This window comes from Pipistrellus kuhlii, unplaced genomic scaffold (assembly GCF_014108245.1).
Source record: "Pipistrellus kuhlii isolate mPipKuh1 unplaced genomic scaffold, mPipKuh1.p scaffold_m20_p_1, whole genome shotgun sequence".
Classification (NCBI taxonomy): domain Eukaryota; kingdom Metazoa; phylum Chordata; class Mammalia; order Chiroptera; family Vespertilionidae; genus Pipistrellus; species Pipistrellus kuhlii.
In genome coordinates this window covers 61,655,566-61,675,545 of record NW_023425404.1, presented here as the reverse complement: position 1 = coordinate 61,675,545, position 19,980 = coordinate 61,655,566, and the positions used below count along the sequence as shown (strand labels likewise).

Genomic DNA, 19,980 nt, shown 5'->3' with positions numbered 1-19,980 from the left:
TTCTCCTACAATTACAGCCCAGTGATGATGCACCTGCTTGCCACAGGGGAGTTAGCTGGCTGAATACGGCAATGTCAGCAAGAGCTCCAGAGGGTGGAATGTGAGGGAGGCACCCAGGGTCCTGACCCCAAAGGACCAGGAAAATAATGGAGATTCAGTGAGCTCCAAAGCAAAGATCAGAGAGCTTCCCAAATCGCTTCACATATGGGTACCTGCTCCATGTATTGCCAGCAATCCTCCTCCCATCTGTTGTCTCTCTGTTTTTCTTTCTTGTATTGCCAGACTAGCCTGGACCTGTGTAAGGAAAGAAGCGAAAGAAACGTCCAGTTGCACCCAACACGGTGAGTGAGCTATGCTGTGCTTTTCTCTGAAGATGCAGCCATCAGAGATTGACAGCATTAAACTTCAAAGAGAAAAGTAATTCCTGCTTTGCTAACTGATGATGTTTCAGAGGCATCTCCTCTCATCCAGAAGAACAAAGGGTAAATAAGGCCAAAAGAAAAAGACTAGACATTGTAGCTGGAATATAGGGCATATTGGGATATTCTATGCCCAGTAGCACAGTATCACTCACATTCAGGTAGGAATAGCATGGCCACAAGGTAAAACAAACAAACAAACAAACAAAAAACAAACAAAAAAAATGAATCACTTTTAAGTGTACCACCTGAGCAGAAGAGACCTGTTTGGTGACCAAGTGGATGTGTTTTAGAGATGGAGGATATTCTTAAAGGCCAAACTTCATATCCAAAAAGCCATTCTTCCCCCACATAATCCTTGACAATTGTTTTCAGCCTCTCTGGGAACTTTTTTTTTTAATATGGAACACTTCATGAATTTGTGTGTCTATTCCCCTCCTTCTCTGTATCCATGCACAGGGGCCATGCTAACCTTCTCTGTATCGTTCCAATTTTAGCATACGTGCTGCCAAAGTGAGCACTGTGAGAACTTAATACAGAGAGCCCACAAATTCTCTGGGGAATCCGTGACACTGTTAGACAGTTCCTTTTCTGTTGAGCTTAAAGTACCTCCTCGTCGCTTCCACCCACCTACATCACCTTCTCAGAAGGAGCCTCCCTTCAACCCTAGAAGCTGGACAGGAACGTCGACCCTAGTTGTTATTTTAAATGAGATTCCTTAAAATCAATCACTTTTTAAAAAAATATATTCTATTGATTTTTTTAAAGAGAGTGAAAAGGGAGAGGGATGGAGAGAAACATCCATGAAGAGAGAAGAACATCATCAGTCAGCTATTGAACCCAGGCATGTGCCCTGACCGGGAATCTAACCAGTGGCCTCTTGGTTCTTGGCTGAATTACAAGGGTGGGGCATCAAACATTTTTTTTTTTTATGGCAAGAGTCTGTTGGCATAGCGTACCTTTAACAATATTGGGGGGTAGGGTTTGGGGTTGGGGGGCGGTGAATGATGGCCTGTCAGGTGCACCTGGCTTCCAAACCCATCTCTGCTACATCCTAGCTGTGCATTCTTTGATAGGTTACTTAACCTCCCTGGGCCTTTTGGTTCATCTATGAATAGGATCATCTATAAATGGGAGTGTGGTAAAACATGCCATGCTAGTGTCTGAGTTGTAATATTAAAAAAAAAATGGCATGTGCATGAGAATATTCTATAAATTATAAATTATAAAGCGAGCATGAAGTTTTTATACCGACTGTTCATCTTTACTCTGTCTTTTTTTTTTTTTTTTTTTTTTTTTTTGCCAAGTTTTTATACACTCATTTTTAACTAGAGGTAGCTGACTTCTTGGCCTCATTATAAGGATATACCAGAAAGTTCTTATTTCAAACTACAGCCCAGAAGCAATCACATCATCAAACAAGGTGGTATAGAATCATGAAAGGCTCAAAAAGCACTGTGAATAACTTAGAAGAAGAGTTAGAAAAACAAGTGGTGGGTATTTTAAGAACAGACAGCATGGGGAGAGGCCCGGGCCGGCAGAGAGGAGAGGGTTAAATCCTTTCCTCTTCAGTACAAAAGAAAAGAGTGTGCGGAAAGATTAGGATTTTTGCTTTTACAATGGGAGCTGCAGAAGCGTAGGGAAGAAGCTGAAGGGGGGAAAAAGGGGGCGTCTCCCCTTTAAAGACTTGCAGAGATTGAGAGAGAGAGTCAGGGACAGAGAAAGAGAGAGAGTCAGACACAGTGAATGAGAGAGAGAGAGAGAGAGAGAGAGAGAGAGAGAGAGAGAGAGAGAGAGAGAGAGTTTGTCTATCTCTGGGAAGAGAGAACATCTCTGCTTCACAGTGATCTGCCTGAGGGAGAGGCATCAGTTGGCTTCAGACCCAAGGGAGAGACCAGACCAAGTCACCCTGGTTAAGACTGAGTGAGCGTCACCCCTCCCTCTCCCACCACTCTCTACCCGGGAATGTCTAGGCGAAAGCAGCGGAAACCCCAACAGTTAATCTCGGACTGCGAAGGTCCCAGCGCGTCTGACAACGGTGGGTGCCTGGGGAGGAAGGAGGGGGGAGATCTCAGTGCAAGCCTGTGTGGGTCAGGCCAGGGCAAGGGGAGGGCCCCTGGGCCATGGGCAAAACCAGGGGGAGGACATAGTCACAGAGAGAGAGGGCTGGAGGGAGGTGGGGGGACTGAGGGAGTTGAGGTGCAAGGAGGAAGGGGATGACCTATGGTGAGGAGAAGCCCCACTTGGCTTTTCTCAGGAATGATTCTGTTTGTATTTTCCTTGTTGTTTTTTCTCTGGATGAAATGGAGTTTTCAAACTGGCTCTGTCTCTCCACCCAAGAGTTTTCTCCCCAGGTCCCCCTTTGCTCACTGGTCTTTGTGCGGTTGCTAAGTAACATCCTCAGACCTGAAGACTGTCTCTTAGGGGTGGGATTTTCCCCCCTTTCCTTTCTGGAGAGTTGGGTTGCAAGAGAATGAATTGGATAAATGTGGAGATTCCCCTGAGGGAGAAGAGAAAAAAAGTTTCTCATTGTTGGGCTGAGCGGAGAGCGGATCAGAGCTCCCGGAGGGAGACAGCTAATGTCGGTCAGATGGAGCCCGGTTTGGGATGTGTATCCGTGTCACCTGGGATAGAGGCTGGAGGGGAGGTCTGGATGAGGTGCTTAGGTTTGGGCTTCAAGATAGGCCAAGCTAAGAAAAAAAAAGTATGAGTTAATATACCTGTTAATACATGCATTATCATTTTGTAAGGATATTATCACCTGTTTTTTAAGTAATAGAGTTTCTTTATAGGGGTTGGGGTAGATTTCATATATCCTTATAGCATACCAGGAAGAGGCAGACAATAGAGCAGTAGGGTACTGAGCAGTGATATTGTCCAAAGTCTCAGAAACAAAGGCATAGTCAGGATGAAAACCCAGGTTTCCTGGGGCTCAGGGCTGGTGGTGCTCACGCCACTAAATCGGGGTTTCCAAACTTGCCTGATGGGTAGATCCAGGCTAGAGTCTGGGAATCCATATCTTTGCAAATGTCCAGGTAATTCTTAGGATCAAGCAAGTGTCGGACATACTGGTCAGTGGTACGGCCATATGTGTTCTCACTGTGACCGTCTGGAAGTCATGACTCAGGGATAAACGATTTGTTTAGCAAATAGTTAATTCGCCCACCAATATAGTGTAGGATTAGGCACAAGGGTTCTGAAGCCAGGCTGTTAGGATTCACATCCTGGCTCCACTACTTGGTTAGCTGAGCAGTTTTAGTTGTTTACCTCCCTATGCCTCAATTTTCTCATCAGTAAAATAGGGATGAATATACTAGCTACCTCGTTAGGTTATTGGGAGAATCGACATGAGTTAATAGATGTAGGTACAGCACTTGGGAAAATTACTGGCATAAATAAGTACTTAATGCATGTGAGTATTGTTATTATCATTATATGTTAGGACAGTGGCAATTCCCAAGGTGCTGGAATGTGACCAAAACTCAGGAATCTCTTGGCAAATGTCAAACACTTCTTTATGAGAGGTGTGCCATGAGAAACTCTAGGAGAATGCACTTGAAGTGACCAAAACTAACCCATGGATTTGTTTTTTCACCTGTTGTAAAAACATGACTGGAGGTCAGTCACATCAGTGCTCCATGTGCTATGGCTCAGCCTTAACAGACATACTGTGTTTCGGGTAAAACACCTCCTCCTCAGAGTCACTGCTTTGCTGCATCCCACTGTGCCCATATTTAGAGGCTCGTGGTGGTGACATCTGTTCCCTCCGGGGACACATTAGCCCTTCTTAATGCCTCTGCAGGCCGGATGTTTCCTCCTCCTGCTCTACAGGAAACTTCCCTCAGACCCTCAGAATTGCCTCACAGTCCCGCTCTCCTGCTGGCTTGATTTTGGAACGGTGCTTAATCTCCCCCAGCCCAGGAGGCATCCTTTCTCTTTTCCCAAGTCTGCTCACCCATTCTCATTCCACAGCTGAGCAAAAATCTGTGAGGGACCCAAAGGAATCTTCAGCAGCTGCCCTGAGTGGCTTCTCAAACTCCTTGAGCTTTAGATCCCACTTGGGGGTGTGAGTCCTTGGGGGCATAAAGATGCTGCTTCAAAGCCATCCCCATGGAAACCGGGTAGGCTTGCACCCACTGTCCGCATCAAATTTCAGTTGAAATACTGCCTTGAGCCACGAAAGTGAGAAACATAAATGTAAAGAGCAACGAAGTAGTAGTAACCGTAGTTACCTCCTAAGATCTGCCTTAAGAAAGCGTAAGGGTTATCTGATCAGCATTCTCCTGAAAGTGAAAGATCCTGTGTTACTTACGTGACCTGGAGGGCTACTGGGTCTCATCTGTTAAGATGTGGGGGCTATGTTGGATGAAATCTAAAATTCCTTCCGTTTCTTATGAGATATGTAGGTTTCTCATTTCCTGCTTTTTCACAAATAGGGTTTCTGTTTGCTTACGTGATCTTCAGACTTTTCCTTCTACCTTTGAGACATTTTCTTGTTCTGGTAGAGAAGTATCTTTTTCCCCCCTCCTTTTTAAATATATTTTTATTGATTTCAGAGAGGAAGGGAAGGAGAGAGAGATGGAAATGACAATGGTAAGAGAGAATCATTGATTGGCTGCCTCCTATATGCCCCCTACTGGGGAGCAAGCCCACAACCTGGGCGTATGCCCTTGACCGGAACCGAACCTGGAACCTTCAGTCCGCATACCAAACCGGCTAGGGCAGGTAGGGAAGTTTCTTATTTGGGGGCTCTTATGTGTGTCCCTTGCTGTACCTGTGAAACTATGGTCATTATCATGAGCATCAGCAGACATTTATTTAGTAGGGTAGGGTGCCACTGAGGTTTTCTGGAGTCTTTGTCTTCCTTTAAGCGATGTTCACTCCATGTGACAAGCAAATGCTGAGCCTTTGCTGCACATTTTAAAAGCCTCATCTCCGCAGTGACCTAAGACGTCACCAAGAAACAGTCTGTAAAACCTGTTATCCAGCCATGTTTTTGTTCAGCTTCTTTGACCAGAACACCAAAATCTAACAGAATAGTTATTGCACATAAGCGATGAGAAGGAAATAGTCTATTTACTTTAAAACTCTGGAGAGAGAAAAAAATCTCTCCCCTACAGAGTCTAGAAATCTGGATGAGAGAACATAAGGGATGTGAACAGGGAAAATGTAAACTAGTACATCTGGGAAATAAAGGAAACAACCAGAAACCCAGATATTTAGTGAGAAGAAGAAACCAGGACAACAGCAAACAGACCTAGAGGGAGAAATGGAAGCTGGCTGACATCGAGAGCAGCAAAAGGGGAAGAAAGCAAAATTAGAGTTTTAAGAGCCCTGTTCTCTTTATACCTGGAAGCAGAAAGCATCGTCTCTCAGGCTGAGTCCTAAGCCTTTCAGCCCTACGTACCCTTGGGTCAAAAAGAGAGCACTTCTGAGTGGACAGAAGTAACTCAGGCATGATGTGGCAGAGAATGGAGAAGGAAGCCGAAAGCCTGGTTTTCAGTCCAGCCTGGACTTTGAAGCTATGTGACCTGGGGCAAGTCCCTTCTTCTCCCAGGCTTCACCTTTTGGCCTGTAATTAATGACACTCATCAATAATATTTGCAGAACATTTACTATTTGTCAGGCACTATGCTAAATCCTGAATGTATTTCTTGTTTATTCCTCCCAACTACACTATAATTACTTCCATTAAAAAAAAAAATTGTGTGTTAGTTAAACACTAACTCCCCCTTTCCTTCTCTCCCCGCCCCCACTTTCCCCTCCCCTACCCCTGGCAACTACCATTCTCTATGAATTTACCAGTTCCAGGTACCTCATATAATGGAAGCATATAATATTTGTCCTTTTGTGTCTGGTCTAATTCATTTAACATGTTTTTCAAGGCTCAACCATTTTGTAGCATGTGTCAGAATTTCATTCCTTTTTATGGCTGTACCTCCATTTTAAAGGAGAGAATCCCAAGCCTGAGATAGATTAAGAACATTTCCCAAGGTCACAAACATTACAAAGTATTGGAACAGAGCCTTTAACTCAGGTTTGTAAGATTCTGAGCAGGCACTCCCAATGACTGAGCTCAAAGAAGGGGTCCTTGTCAGCTCCAAAGAGCTATGAATTCTGAGTCTTTTGGTGTCAGAAAAATACTTTTTTTAAAAAAAATATATTTGACCTAAGATATTCCTATTCTGGAAACAAATATATTTTTCTCACTTCACACCAGATATAGAAAGCATTGTGCCTGCATAAGAATCCACTATGTTGCCCGGTCCCTGGTGCATTAGTAGGTGTGGGTGGCAAAGGAGTCTCTGTGTGTATTTAGGAGAAAAGCGTGAGGAAGAGAAGACGGGACATCATGCCTTACAAATAGTCCATAGCAGCAGTTACAGAATCACTTCATAATTATGGACACTGCCAATTAGTGTCGGTTCAATGTTTATAGTAAGTAGGCAGGTGTTTTGTTTCTTTGATGGCTGGAAAATTCTCAGACTCTTTGTAGAACAAAGCCTTTCACCTTACAATTAGGAATGCGGTTTAAGGGGCACACTGGGAAAGGCAATACAGTGGCTAAATTCAGTCAGGTTTAAATCTTCATGTTTTCTTCACGGAAGTAGAATGCATGAGCACTAATGTCAGGAAGATGTAGCAGTGAGCAGCTCATTATGCCCATGCCCTCATTTTGGCCAGATTGGGCACAGACAAGATTTGTAGAGTAGATGGGAAGGACAGTACTCTGCTAGGTACTGTGGTTCTCATCCTTTGTCTGGACAGTAAAATCACCTGAGGAACTTTGCAAACATGCTGATGCCTGGATTCCACTCTCAAGGATTCTGAATTACTTGGTGTGAGATGTGGCCTGACCATCAGGATTTTTTATAAGCTCTCCCAGTAATTCTAATGGGCAGCAAAGTTTGAGAACCACTTTTCCACTAAACCACCTTGCTGTGCACTACCCACCTGTTTTTCTCTTTGTTATCCCCAGGCCTTCTCCCCCTAGCCTAAAGCAGCAGTTTGGTGGCCCCCCTGGTTTAGAGAGCCACCTGGTTTCCCCTTTTCCTCGTCATTTAAGCTCTTTACAAATTTAAACAGCCATGTCCAGGTCTTAGGCCTTCATCCATCCCAGATTTTGCATGTGACCCAGAATAGCTTACCTCGCCTTATCTGCTATCTGCCGCGCCATTACCAGCTCAGTTTATTCCAGCCAGTGTTTATGACTTCATTTGTGTCTGCCTAAAAAACCATGCCCCCCTTTCCAGACAGGCAGTGAGTGCAAAGCGCTGAGAAGCAGAGGGTTCCGCTTACAGGTGGCTGTTGATCCGTCACCTTTCACCAGGGACTGAATTTACTTTAAAGAAGAGTGCAGATCAAATTACGCATCAGAAAGCAAGTTTCATTAAAACAGCAAGAAAGGGGACAGTGTTTCCCAGGAGAAGATGAAAAGAACAGGATTTCTTTTCTTGTAGGAAGACTTGACAAAACAGCAACTTGATATCAAATGTTCGCTGCTAATTAACAAATGCTCGGTAGAAAGCTTCCATCTGATTCCCTGCCCTTGCTGAGGCGGGAGAGCAAATGGCAGGTAGGTGCCACACAGGGCCCTTTCTTCAGCGTTAGGGAAGCCACACAATGTTGAGGTGCCTCAGAAAGCACTGGACAGGAGTCAACATTCTCAATGCTTCCTTCACTGATTTACTGTGTGGACTTGGAAAAGTCACTTAATCCCTCCAAGCTTAAGTTTCTGTATGTGTAAAAATAACATTGCACTAACCTGTGACTTGCCAAATTGCAACAGACCCTCCTCATTTCCTCATTGTAAGTGTCAGCCCTGGAAGCACTTAGCTCACCTGCTACAGAGCCATCACTTACAGTGTGGTGACTCTTACGATTATCTGAAGTTTTGAGACATAACTCAGTAACATGTTTTCAGTGGAAAAAAAAAGACAGCAAAATTTCACCCAGTCGGTGTGGCTCAGTGGTTGATTGTCTCCCAATGAACCAGGAGGTCATTCACGGTTTCACTCCCTGTAAGGTAGGGGTGTCGAACTCAATCAGAGAAGGGGCCAAAATCTAAAATCCAGCCTAAATCTCGGGCCGAATGGTTTACTGAACAGTCATAAACTGTCATTGTGATGGAAACGCAGCGGAGTGCAGTGATGACAGCGCGGTGCGGGCCACATTGCAAGGCCTGGCGGGACGGATTTGGCCCTCGGGCCTTGTGTTTGACACATGTGCTGTAAGGGCACATGCTCTGGTTGTGGGTTCAATTCCTAGTGGGGGGAGGGCAGGAGACAGCCAATAAATGATGCTCTCATCATTGATGTTTCTATCTCTCTCTCCCTCTCCTCTCTGAAGTCAATAAAAATATATCTATACTAATAAAAGAGTAACATGCTAAATAGAATGGGAGACCTTCAGGACAAAGCTATGGTGGTGGGGCCAAGGCAGAGGTGGTTAGGGGTGATCAGGCCAGGAGGGGAGGGCAGTTGGGGGTGATCTGAGGAAGATAGCACAGCTACAATATTACCACTTTACAAAGAGCGAAGTAGTGGCATGGTGTGGTATGACTGACTACCATGCCTCAACTTACCAGTCCGGCGAGAATAGAACTGGGATTAGAACCACATGGGTTTACGGTTGCTCAAGCAGGCAAACCACAAAAATGAAGAACTTGTGGTGACCTGCTGTTAGTGAGATAAATTCTTTTAGGAAGTGGGAAATCCATTAGGATTCATTTCAAGGCAGAAAGGGAAACCCGATCTGGGAGGCATCTTATCCCTGCCTACCTCTCTGGGAACAGGAGGTTAGGAGGCCTGTTGCCCCAAGCAAGTGTTAGGTAATTTCTAGGCATTCTAACCAGGTGGGAGCTGAAAGGGGCTCTAGGACCAGAGGCGGCCAGGCAGCCCCTGCTGCATTTTTCCCATTGTTTCAGGAAGAGCTCCCCTCCCCCAAAGGTAGAGCTAGTGGGCCAGCGTCTCCCAAGCCCTTTGCCCTTAGCAGTGACAGTAGGTTACAACAGGAGAACAATGAAGGTAGAGTAGAGAGGGTGGCTCACTTAAGAGATGGCTCCTTAAGAAAGCGTGAACTTTGTCATGTACACCTGGAGCGGCTGTTCTGGGGAGTGCCTTGCATTCAGCTGTTATTCCGGGGGTGGAGAGGGGCTTAGCGTTGGAAAAGAGGAGTCCTGAAATGCCTTTCCTGGAAATTCTACCTCGCAGCGTCCCACCCTGAGAAACTTCTTTTGTAGGGGGAGGTGAGGATAGGGTGGTAACTGAGGTGAGGAAGACAGGACCAACCTTGGGGTTTGTTTGTTGTTGTTGTGTATGGTTTTTTTTTTTGGGGGGGGGGGAAGAAAGGGGGTTGATGGATGAATGTTTTGGGTTCCCCCTGCGCTCTGGGCTCTGGGGCTCCTCGGCGGCGGAGATCAGACCACCTCTCCGGAGTCTACGATTTCCAGGCTCAGCGGATCTTTTATGCAAAGAAAAACAGGAGAAGCCTGTCGCTTTGCTCCGGTGAACAGGGTTGTGTTTCCCACTGTGCCCCCTTGAGCTTGCTTGGGCGGGGGAGGGGCCAGGCATCTGGAGAAGGGGTAAGGCTGCAGAGGGCAAGGAAAGGTGACCCCCCGCCGTGACCCACAGCACCTGTCACTGAGCCCTCCGGAAACCCTCCCGAGCTCCGGGTTCCCGCCCCCGCACGCCCCCCTCCGCCCCGGCTCGCTCCTCTCCCGGCTCCCGCCTCCCGCCCCGGCGGTTCCCCCTCACCAGCTCTCCCCTCCTGCAGCCCCGCCCCCATCTCCCCTCTCCCAGCTTTCTGGCTCCGCTCCTCCCACCTCCGCGCCGCCCGCTCCCCTCCCCCTCCTCCCCGCCACCGCCGCGGGTCTCCATCTCCGCAGTCCGGGCCGCCGGTGCAGAGGCTGCCGCAGCCCCAGCGGCCCCCGCCCCCAACCCCAACCCCAACCCCAACCCCCGTCCCCATTGTCTCCCGCTGCACCCAGCCGCCGCCCCCCCAGCCATGGCGCACGAAGCCGGGAGAGGCTCCCTTCTCAGGGGGCCCTGCGGGGAGCCGGCGGAGCTCGGAGGTGCGGTAGGGTCCGGGCTGGGCACGGGTGGGGGCGGAAGGGACACGCGGGGGGGGGGGGGGGGGGGGAGGGGAGGACTTTGGGTGGACGGGATCAAATGCACGCTTATCTGCATGGACCCTAATCCGTGTCCCACCCCTAGTCCACGGGCCCGTTGGTGGCCGGGGTCGGTGGTGGAGGCGGTGGGGGGGGGGGGGAACGACCCGGGAGGGCACACTCGCTTGCGTGTCCCCCACCCCCATGCTGGGGTTCTCGTGTCCAGGAGGGTCAGGACCGAGCTCTATCTAGCCTTCTGCCTGGCCTGATGGTGAGCTCATCTCCCCTCCCCCAACCAGCAGTAGCTGGGCTCGTGGCTAATGAGAGCCTCCGAGTGGCCATTCCGACCGCGCCACCCACCCACGCTCGCTTTCTCCTCTTCTCCCTCCTCCTCCTCCCAGGTGATGCTAGCGAGGAGGACCACCCCCAGGTCTGTGCCAAGTGCTGCGCGCAGTTCACCAGCCCGACCGAGTTCCTCGCCCACCAGAATGCGTGCTCTACCGAGCCCCCCGTGATGGTGATCCTCGGAGGCCAGGAGAACTCCGGCAGCGCTTCCGAGCCCCGGCCCGAGGGCCACAGCAGCCCCCAGGTCATGGAGGTGGAGCACGGCCACCCCCCGGATGCTGGGCCCTCCGTGCCCACGGACCCCACCTGGGGGGCGGAGCGGAGAGGAGAGGAGGCAGCGGGGCATTTCCTAGCCGCTGGCACAGGGACAGCTGCCGCTGGGGGAGGAGGAGGAGGAGGAGGAGGAGGAGGCCTGATCTTGGCCAGTCCCAAGCTGGGAGCCACCCCACTGCCTCCAGAGTCCACCCCTGCGCCGCCGCCGCCTCCTCCGCCCCCACCGCCCCCACCGCAGCCCCCGGGCGTGGGCAGCGGCCACTTGAACATCCCCCTGATCCTGGAGGAGCTGCGAGTGCTGCAGCAGCGCCAGATCCACCAGATGCAGATGACCGAGCAGATCTGCAGGCAGGTGCTCCTGCTCGGCTCCCTGGGCCAGACGGTGGGCGCGCCGGGCAGCCCCTCCGAGCTACCGGGGACGGGGACCGCCACCACCGCCTCCACCAAGCCCCTGCTTCCGCTCTTCAGCCCCATCAAGCCCGTGCAGACGAGCAAGACCCTGGCGTCTTCCTCCTCCTCCACCTCCTCCTCCTCAGGGGCAGAGACGCCCAAACAGGCTTTCTTCCACCTCTACCACCCGCTGGGGTCGCAGCACCCTTTTTCTGCTGGGGGGGCTGGGCGAAGCCACAAGCCCCCGCCCGCCCCCTCCCCAGCTCTGCCGGGCAGCACCGACCAGCTGATCGCCTCGCCGCACCTAGCCTTCCCGGGCACCACCACGGGGCTCCTGGCTGCGCAGTGTCTGGGGGCAGCCCGGGGCCTGGAGGCCGCCGCCGCCGCCTCCCCGGGGCTCCTGAAGCCGAAGAACGGCAGCGGCGAGCTGGGCTATGGAGAGGTGATGGGCCCCTTGGAGAAGCCCGGGGGACGGCACAAGTGCCGCTTCTGCGCCAAGGTCTTCGGCAGCGACAGCGCCCTGCAGATCCACCTGCGCTCACACACGGGCGAGAGGCCCTACAAGTGTAACGTCTGCGGCAACCGCTTCACCACCCGGGGCAACCTCAAGGTGCACTTCCACCGGCACCGGGAGAAGTATCCGCACGTGCAGATGAACCCCCACCCGGTGCCGGAGCACCTGGACTACGTCATCACCAGCAGCGGCCTGCCCTACGGCATGTCCGTGCCGCCGGAGAAGGCGGAGGAGGAGGCGGCCGCGGGGCCGGGTGCGGGTTCGGGCGCGGAGCGCAAGCCCCTGGTGGCCGCCACCGCCGCGCTCAGCGCCACCGAGAGCCTCACGCTGCTCTCCACCGGCGCCGGCGCGGCCGCGGCGCCCGCGCTCCCCACCTTTAACAAGTTCGTGCTCATGAAGGCGGTGGAGCCGAAGAGCAAAGCCGATGAGAACACCCCTCCGGGGACCGAGGCCTCCGCCCTCGCAGGGGTGACCGAAAGCGGCGCGGCCACGCGCATGCAGCTGAGCAAGCTGGTGACGTCCCTCCCCAGCTGGGCCCTGCTCACCAACCACTTCAAGTCCGCGGGCAGCTTCCCCTTCCCCTACGTGCTCGAGCCCCTGGGGGCCTCGCCCTCCGAGACGTCGAAGCTGCAGCAGCTGGTGGAAAAGATTGACCGGCAGGGAGCCGGAGCCGGGGCCGTGGCCTCCACTGCCTCGGGAGCCGCCACGACCTCTGCCCCCGCGGCTTCGGCCTCCGCTTCCTCCTCGGGACCCAACCAGTGCGTCATCTGCCTGCGGGTGCTGAGCTGCCCGCGGGCCCTGCGCCTGCACTACGGCCAGCACGGAGGCGAGCGGCCCTTCAAATGCAAGGTGTGCGGCAGGGCCTTTTCCACCCGCGGCAACCTGCGCGCTCATTTCGTGGGCCACAAGGCCAGCCCGGCCGCGCGGGCCCAGAATTCCTGCCCCATCTGCCAGAAGAAGTTCACCAACGCGGTGTCTCTGCAGCAGCATGTGCGGATGCACCTGGGGGGCCAGATCCCCAACGGGGGTAACCCGCTCCCTGAGGGTGGCGGAGCTGCCCAGGAGAATGGCTCTGAGCAGTCTGCTCCAGTCTCCGGGGCGGGGGGCTTCCCCCAGCAGCCGTCTCAGCAGCCGTCCCCAGAAGAGGAGTTGTCCGAAGAGGAGGAGGAGGAAGAGGAAGAAGAGGAAGATGTGACTGATGAAGATTCTCTGGCAGGAAGAGGCTCAGAGAGCGGAGGTGAGAAGGCGATATCAGTGCGAGGCGATTCTGAAGAGGCGTCTGGAGGAGAGGAGGAGGTGGGGATGGTGGTGGCGGCAGCCACAGCTGGGAAGGAGATGGACAGCAATGAGAAAGCAATCCAGCCTCCTTCGATGCCGCCGCCACTGCCACCGCCGTCAGACAGCCTGGATCAAACACAGCCGAGGGAGCAGGGGGCCAGTGATGTTGCAGAAGTCGCAGAAGAGGGGGGCAAACCAGAGAGGAGCTCAAGCCCAAAGGCAGCCCTCACCCTCGAAGGGGAAGGCAGTAGCACCACCACCTTGGTGGAGGAGCTGAGCGTGCAGGAAGCGATGAGGAAGGAGCCAGGAGAGAGCAGTAGCAGGAAGGCCTGCGAGGTGTGTGGCCAGACCTTCCCCACCCAGGCAGCTCTGGAGGAGCATCAGAAGACCCACCCCAAGGAGGGGCCGCTCCTCACTTGTATTTTCTGCAGGCAGGGCTTTCTCGAGCGGGCTACCCTCAAGAAGCATATGCTGCTGGCTCACCACCAGGTACAGCCCTTCGCCCCTCACGGCCCTCAGAATATGGCTGCGCTTTCCTTGGTCCCGGGCTGTTCTCCCTCCATCACTTCCCCAGGGCTCTCCCCCTTTCCCAGAAAAGATGACCCTACAATCCCATGAGCCTGTTTTTTTGTTCCTGCTACCCTTTGACCTAGTTTGCAGAAACAGCTCTGTAGAAGGACCTCTAAGATGTAAGAGGTCTTTATTTGTCTTTTTCTCTAATTTCTTACATAGTATGACCCGAGTGGTTTTTCTCTAGTCCCCGAGCTTGGAAATCATGCTCACAGGAGGATGACCCCCTGAGGAATTTTTCTTCTCCATTCATTGTACCAGAGGGAAATAGATTCTCTAAAGCTTTCACACTCCCAAGGGAAACCCTCTCCAGCTTCCCTGGGGTGACCCTTCTCCCCTCCCCTCACACTCCCTTTCTCTTGGGCAGGTGCCCCTGAGCACCCACATTGGGAATTGCAGCCCAAAAGGGACCAGCACCTTTCCCTGGAGGGCTCAGGGCCACTCCTCTCTGGTGACCAGGTCAACCTGCAGGGCTTCTTCTCCCAAGACATTCCTGCCCAGCTGGGGAGGGTGGGTCTCCTGTCTTTCTGGAACTAGAACATGCCTTTCCTGTCCGGTGACCTGCCCACCCAAACCTGGGAGTTCCAAATCCACTTCCACTACCACTTCAGCACCACCAGTGCTATTTGGTCCAAGAGCTGCGGCTGGGCACATGCCTCCAGCAACAGGATTCAGAGAGGCTAAGGAGAAAAGAGCCTGCATCCAGGGCAGTGCCTGAACAGCTTATCGTGGAAGTAGCAACCTGTGCATTCCCTCCCCCTGCTCCAAAAGGTGCTAGCAATGAAGGTGCAGCAATATCTGTATCTGTGGCTCAGCCCTGGAGGGTAGGGAGAAATCAAGGGTATTTATACTCTTGCCAGTAAGCTTGATAATCACATTAAGGCAAAGGTGGATATGCTAAGACATATCCAGCTTCTCATATTCCTTCATCATTGCCTCTCCAAGTTAGGAAACAAGTGGATTTCTTGCCAAGATGTCTCCCCTTGGAATACTTTGGGAAATGTGACGTTAGTTCACATCTTTAATAAGCACTGTCGGTGAGGACAGTTGAAGATGTAATGGTGGAGCATGGAGGCGTATTGCTGACCTACAGGGCTTTATAGGGGGAACCTTTGTGATTAAGAAAGGGACATGATATAAGGGAGTGGGCCCCGAATTCTTGATTGGATGGATCCCATGGATGTGCTTTTGGACTAAGGGTGACTTACTGTGCAGCAGGGCACCATGGATCATGGGAGAGTTCCTAGCACTGGTGTGCTTCTAGTTTTAGATTACTCCCTCCTTTATTCCCTGGCCCCTTGTACTTTCATCCTCTTTCCCTCTCAAAGCCCATTTCCCCCCCTTTTTGCCTGTCCATGGACTGGGGGCTTATGTCTTTGCTACTATCTGGTTCTGAGAGTCCCAGACTTTGGGGGATGAGCTCCAGATGGTGTCCTCCCTGCCTCTCCGTCTTATCATGAGATGTAGTGTTTACTCTTAACCTAGGATCATTTGGAACAGTTCTGAGGAGGAGAAAGTGCTGGTTCGGTTGGTGACTGACTCGAATGATGGCTTCTCCTCTGAAGATGTAGGCTCCAGAGCTTCCTAACATAGAAAAATGTGGAGAGCAGACAAGGGAAATGTTAGTGTCTTTCCCTTTTCATTAAAGGTGTTTTAACCAAATATTTGTGTGTTTCTCCTTATTTTATGACTAAATAGCCAGCTGGGGTGTGATATGGCATTTCCTAACATTGAGATTCCCTTCCCACTTACATGTCCTGCCAAAAGCTGAGCATATGGTGTTAAAATATTTAATTTATTCAGCCTTGTCGGCAAACAGTCTCCAATGAATGTCGTTTCCCTGTGGAAAGGAACTTTGTGTTCTCAGAAGGTCCTGCAGGGAAGTTGCCCACTGTGTGCAATCACGGTCTAGGTTTTCTCTTTGCCTAGAACCCTCTACCACCAGGCTTTTATGTTTTATTTTGTGGAGGTGTTTGTTTCCTTTAAAGGTTGGAAGCTGTTTATCAATCTTTCCTAAACTCCAGGCCAGCCTGGCTGACATCAATTCATTTGCAGAACCAAGATGAATTAATCTTTATGATCCTTGAGGTCAGATATTATAAACAAAGAAAAAATAATTCAACCCTAATAACTTCTACCAACAAGATAAAGGAGGATTTTTTAAAAAGATATATTTTATTGATTTTTCAGAGAGAGGAAGAGAAAGGGATAGAGAGTTAGAAACATCGATGAGAGAGAAACATTGAACAGCTGCCTCCTGCACATCCCCCACTGGGGATGCGCCCACAACCAAGGCACATGCCCTTGACCCCTCAATCCACAGGCCGACTCTCTATCCACTGAGCCAAACCGGTTTCGGCTAAAGGAGGATTTTTAAAATATATTTTTATTGATTTCAGAGAGGCAGGGAGAGGGAGAGAATAGAAATATCAATGATGAGAGAGAATAAGCCACTACCTTCTGCACACTTCTCACTGGAATAACATGCCCCACACTGGAGAGGAGCCGACCACCCAGGCATGTGCCCTGAACAGGAATGGAACTGTGACCTGGTTCATAGGTCAATGCTCAACCACTGAGCCATGCCAGCCAGGCTAAAGAAGGATTCTTACCAAAGGAAATACATCGGGGGTGGAAGCATGAAATGAAGAGCATATCTATAGGCTAATATGCAAAGTGTCCCCTTGGGAGTTCAACCAGGAGTTCGATCGCTCCCTATGATGTGCGCTGACCTCTAGGGTTGTGGTACGGAACAAAGGAGGGCCCTGGCCGGCAGCCAGAAAACTCCAATCAGCCCTCATCGCCAGCCAGGCCTAAGTACCCTACCCATGCACAAATTTGGCGAACTGGGCCTCTAGTATACATACACACACATTTTTTTTTTCCACTTTGTTTCTTTACAACACGGTAAGGTTCATATTTAATTCTGCAAGCTTGGTTTCATCATGAGAAGATAATGCACATTGGCCTGCAGATTGAAGGGTCACGGGTTCAATTCCGTCAGGGGCACATGCTTCTATTACAGGTTCAAATCCCACCCTGGGGTGGGGAAGGCAACCAATCATTGATGCTTCTGTCTCTCCCAACTTCCTTCTAAAAAATCAATGGAAAAATGTCCTTGGGTGAGGATTAACAAAAAAAATTTTTAAAAGAAGAAGCTCCAGAAATTTTTTGTAAGACTATAATATCCCTGAATCTTAGTGCTAAAGAATTGGAACTGGTAAAATTATTTACCCAAAGTCACCCGGTGCTGGCTTCCTGCTATATCAAGGACTCCTGGTATAAGAATGGAAGACAGAAGGGAGGGAGTGTGTAAACCTATTTTGGCTTGATAAAAGGCAAAGAATGATGTTTGAGTCTACAGTAGTTGCTCCCACCACAACAGGTACTATTGTAATAAATAGGAACACATGGAAATCTTTTTTTTTTTTTTAATATATTTTATTGATTTTTTACAGGAGAAAGAGAGAGGGATAGAAAGTCAGAAACATCGGTGAAAGAGAAACATCAATCAGCTGCCTCCTGCACACCCCCTACCGGAGATGTGCCCACAACCAAAGTACATGCCCTTGATCGGAATCGAACCCAGGACCTTACAGTTCGCAGGCTGACACTCTATCCACTGAGCCAAACTGGCTTTGGCCACATGGAAATCTTGTGAACTCAATTCGGGGGAAAAACAGCTCCTGTCTCTTTAATTCTTGGCAAAGCTTTATAAATCTGTTTTTCCTTTCAGTCTGTGGAAGGAGGTGAGTCACCAATCCTATTTTCTTTACCTCCTCTACCCCTATTGGACATAGATAATGCCACTTAACTAATTAAACTAGACTTGCCCTCTCTTTAGACGCCAGTTCTCATTATGGCAACAGCTGCCAATGAGGCTTCTGCTGATGGTACTTCCTTGGGCAGGTCAGCACAGAGCCTGCCCTCCCCCCCACCCCCCCCCTTCCCGCCCTCTTTCTGTCTCCTTTTCATTCTTTTTCCTTCCTGTGTTGCTTTTTTTTCTTTCATTGACCTCTCTTATCTCACAGCTTTTATTTTTTTCTCTTTTCACCTTAAATTTCTCTTTTAGAGCCTTTTGTCTCCCTTATTGCAGTCTTAAAGCCCCACTATTTCATATATTTCATATACAATATATATATATATATATATATTGTATATATATAATGTTTTCATTGCTATTTTTATAGAGAAAGGATGGGAGGGAGGGAGGGAGGGAGGGAGAGAGGGAGAGATGGGAGGGGAAAGAGAGGGAGAGAGAGAGACAGACATTGATGTGAGAGAGAAACATCCATTAATTGCCTCCTGCACACGCCCTGACCAGCGATCCAATCTGCAACCTAGGCATGTGCCTTTGACTGGAAATTGAACCAGCAACCTCCTGGTGCATGGGAAGATGCCCAACCAACTAAGCCACACTGGCCAGGTTGCATTTCTCACTCTTTTTTTTTATATATATAAATATATTTTATTGATTTTGTACAGAGAGGAAGGGAGAGAGATAGAGAGTTAGAAACATCAATGAGAGAGAGTCATCGATCAGTTGCCTCTTGCACACCCCCTCCTGGGGATATGCCCACAACCAAGGTACATGCCCTTGACCGGAATCGAACCCGGGTCCCTTCAGTCCCCTAGCCAACGCTCTATCCATTGAGCTAAACCAGTTTCGGCCATTTCTCACTCTTAATGACTTCATTTGGCCATCTTTTTGGTGAAAGGTGAGTTAATTCTAAACTGCTGGAATGGGTATGCAAATAAATGCAGCTTGCAAAACACTGTACATGAAATAATCAGTGGATATGGTTCAAACTGGATGGATAAAGAACATTACTATTAGGAGGGAGAGACAGCTTCTTTGCTTATTCATTCAGTTAATTTCTGAGGATTTATTTTCTTTCAGAGACCAAGTGTTGAGTAGATACAAAAGTAAATAAATACGACACACTTCTGCCCTAAGAGTGCGGTCTAGGAAGAGAAAAATTAAACATTTTTACATTGTGGTAATAAATACTTTGATAGACACAAACAATGGCCTGTAGGTTCCCAGAGGGAAATAACTCAATGCAAACATGGAGAAGGGTGAGGGGGTGTACAGTTCTGTTGAATTCACCTTTCTTAATAACCACTTTAAAATATACCAACTCAATCCATACAGCAAACTAAAGACCAATACAGTTACCATTTAAGATCCTACACAAGATACACTGAGTCTCCTTTGGCAGGTGCAGAGATGTGCTGTTTCAGAGGTGCTCCTTCAAGAATGAAATGACTGCTCCAGCTGTCCTGCTCTTCACCAGCCCCCGGCCAATGACTGAGCCAGGTGGTGGGGGGTACAGGGGCCTAGTCATTCCCTTGGACATTGTGGCTGCAATGAGCAGTTTTCCTCAGGAACTTCCCATCGGGCTGACGGAGACTTCGGCAGGTCGGCATTATAGTCTGACAGTTCTCCCTCCCTGATCCCCTCCACCTCCCCCATGTTTTTAAAAATCTCTGTTGTTGAAAGTATTACATATCTCCCCTTTCTCACTCATTGACCCCTTCTAGCCCGACCCCTGACCATGTTTTTGTTTTTCACTTTTAAAAATATATTTTTATTTATTTCAGGAGGGAAGGGAGAGGGAGAGAGAGAGAAAAACATCAATGATGAGAGAAAATCATTGATAGGCTGCCTCCTGCACACCCCACACCAGGGATTGAGCCCACAACTGGGCATCGAACCACGATCTGGTTCATAGGTCGATGCTCACCCACTGAGACACACCAGCCAGGGTGCCTTTCCCCCAACCCCCAATTTTTCTTAAATATATATTTATTGATTTCAGAGAGGAAGGGAGAGGGAGATAAAAACATCATTGATGAGAATCATTGATCGGCTGCTTCCTGCATGCCCCCTACTGAGGCTGGAGCCTGAAACCTAGGCATGTGTCCTTGACTGGAATCAAACTTAGGACCCTTCAGTTTGCACTCTATCCACTGAGCCAAACCAGTTAGCCAGTTTTTAACAACTGTTATTCCCCAATAAAACTTTTGATCTCCTATGTCTCAGCATCTGCTTCTCAGATATTTTAACCTTTATCACTCCT

At 49.8% G+C, this 19,980-nt stretch overlaps 1 protein-coding gene and 1 non-coding gene across 3 annotated transcripts; one reads left to right on the top strand and one right to left on the bottom strand.

The window, feature by feature from the left end:
* Nucleotides 1–834: 834 nt before the first annotated feature.
* LOC118710091 lies at nucleotides 835–940 on the bottom strand. Its single transcript, XR_004985302.1, has one exon. It is a non-coding gene; the product is annotated as a U6 spliceosomal RNA (small nuclear RNA).
* Nucleotides 941–2,307: 1,367 nt separating this feature from the next.
* On the top strand, nucleotides 2,308–15,559 carry SALL2 (spalt like transcription factor 2). Of its 2 annotated transcripts, none has more exons than XM_036448351.2 (2): nucleotides 2,308–2,457; nucleotides 10,929–15,559. In XM_036448351.2, the coding sequence occupies exons 1-2, from the start codon at nucleotides 2,385–2,387 to the stop codon at nucleotides 13,943–13,945; spliced, it is 3,090 nt and encodes a 1,029-aa protein (XP_036304244.1). In that variant the 5' UTR covers nucleotides 2,308–2,384; the 3' UTR covers nucleotides 13,946–15,559. The 2 variants fall into 2 exon arrangements, with proteins under 2 accessions (XP_036304244.1, XP_036304254.1); XM_036448361.2 differs by lacking the exon at nucleotides 2,308–2,457 and adding an exon at nucleotides 10,261–10,491.
* The last annotated feature ends 4,421 nt before the right edge of the window (nucleotides 15,560–19,980 follow it).

Excerpts from the sequence above, each read along its gene's own strand:
- SALL2 (XM_036448351.2), top strand. The coding sequence starts at position 2,385 with ATGTCTAGGCGAAAGCAGCGGAAACCCCAACAGTTAATCTCGGACTGC. Across the intron at positions 2,458-10,928 it reads TCCCAGCGCGTCTGACAACG|GTGATGCTAGCGAGGAGGAC; the intron begins GTGGGTGCCTGG and ends TCCTCCTCCCAG.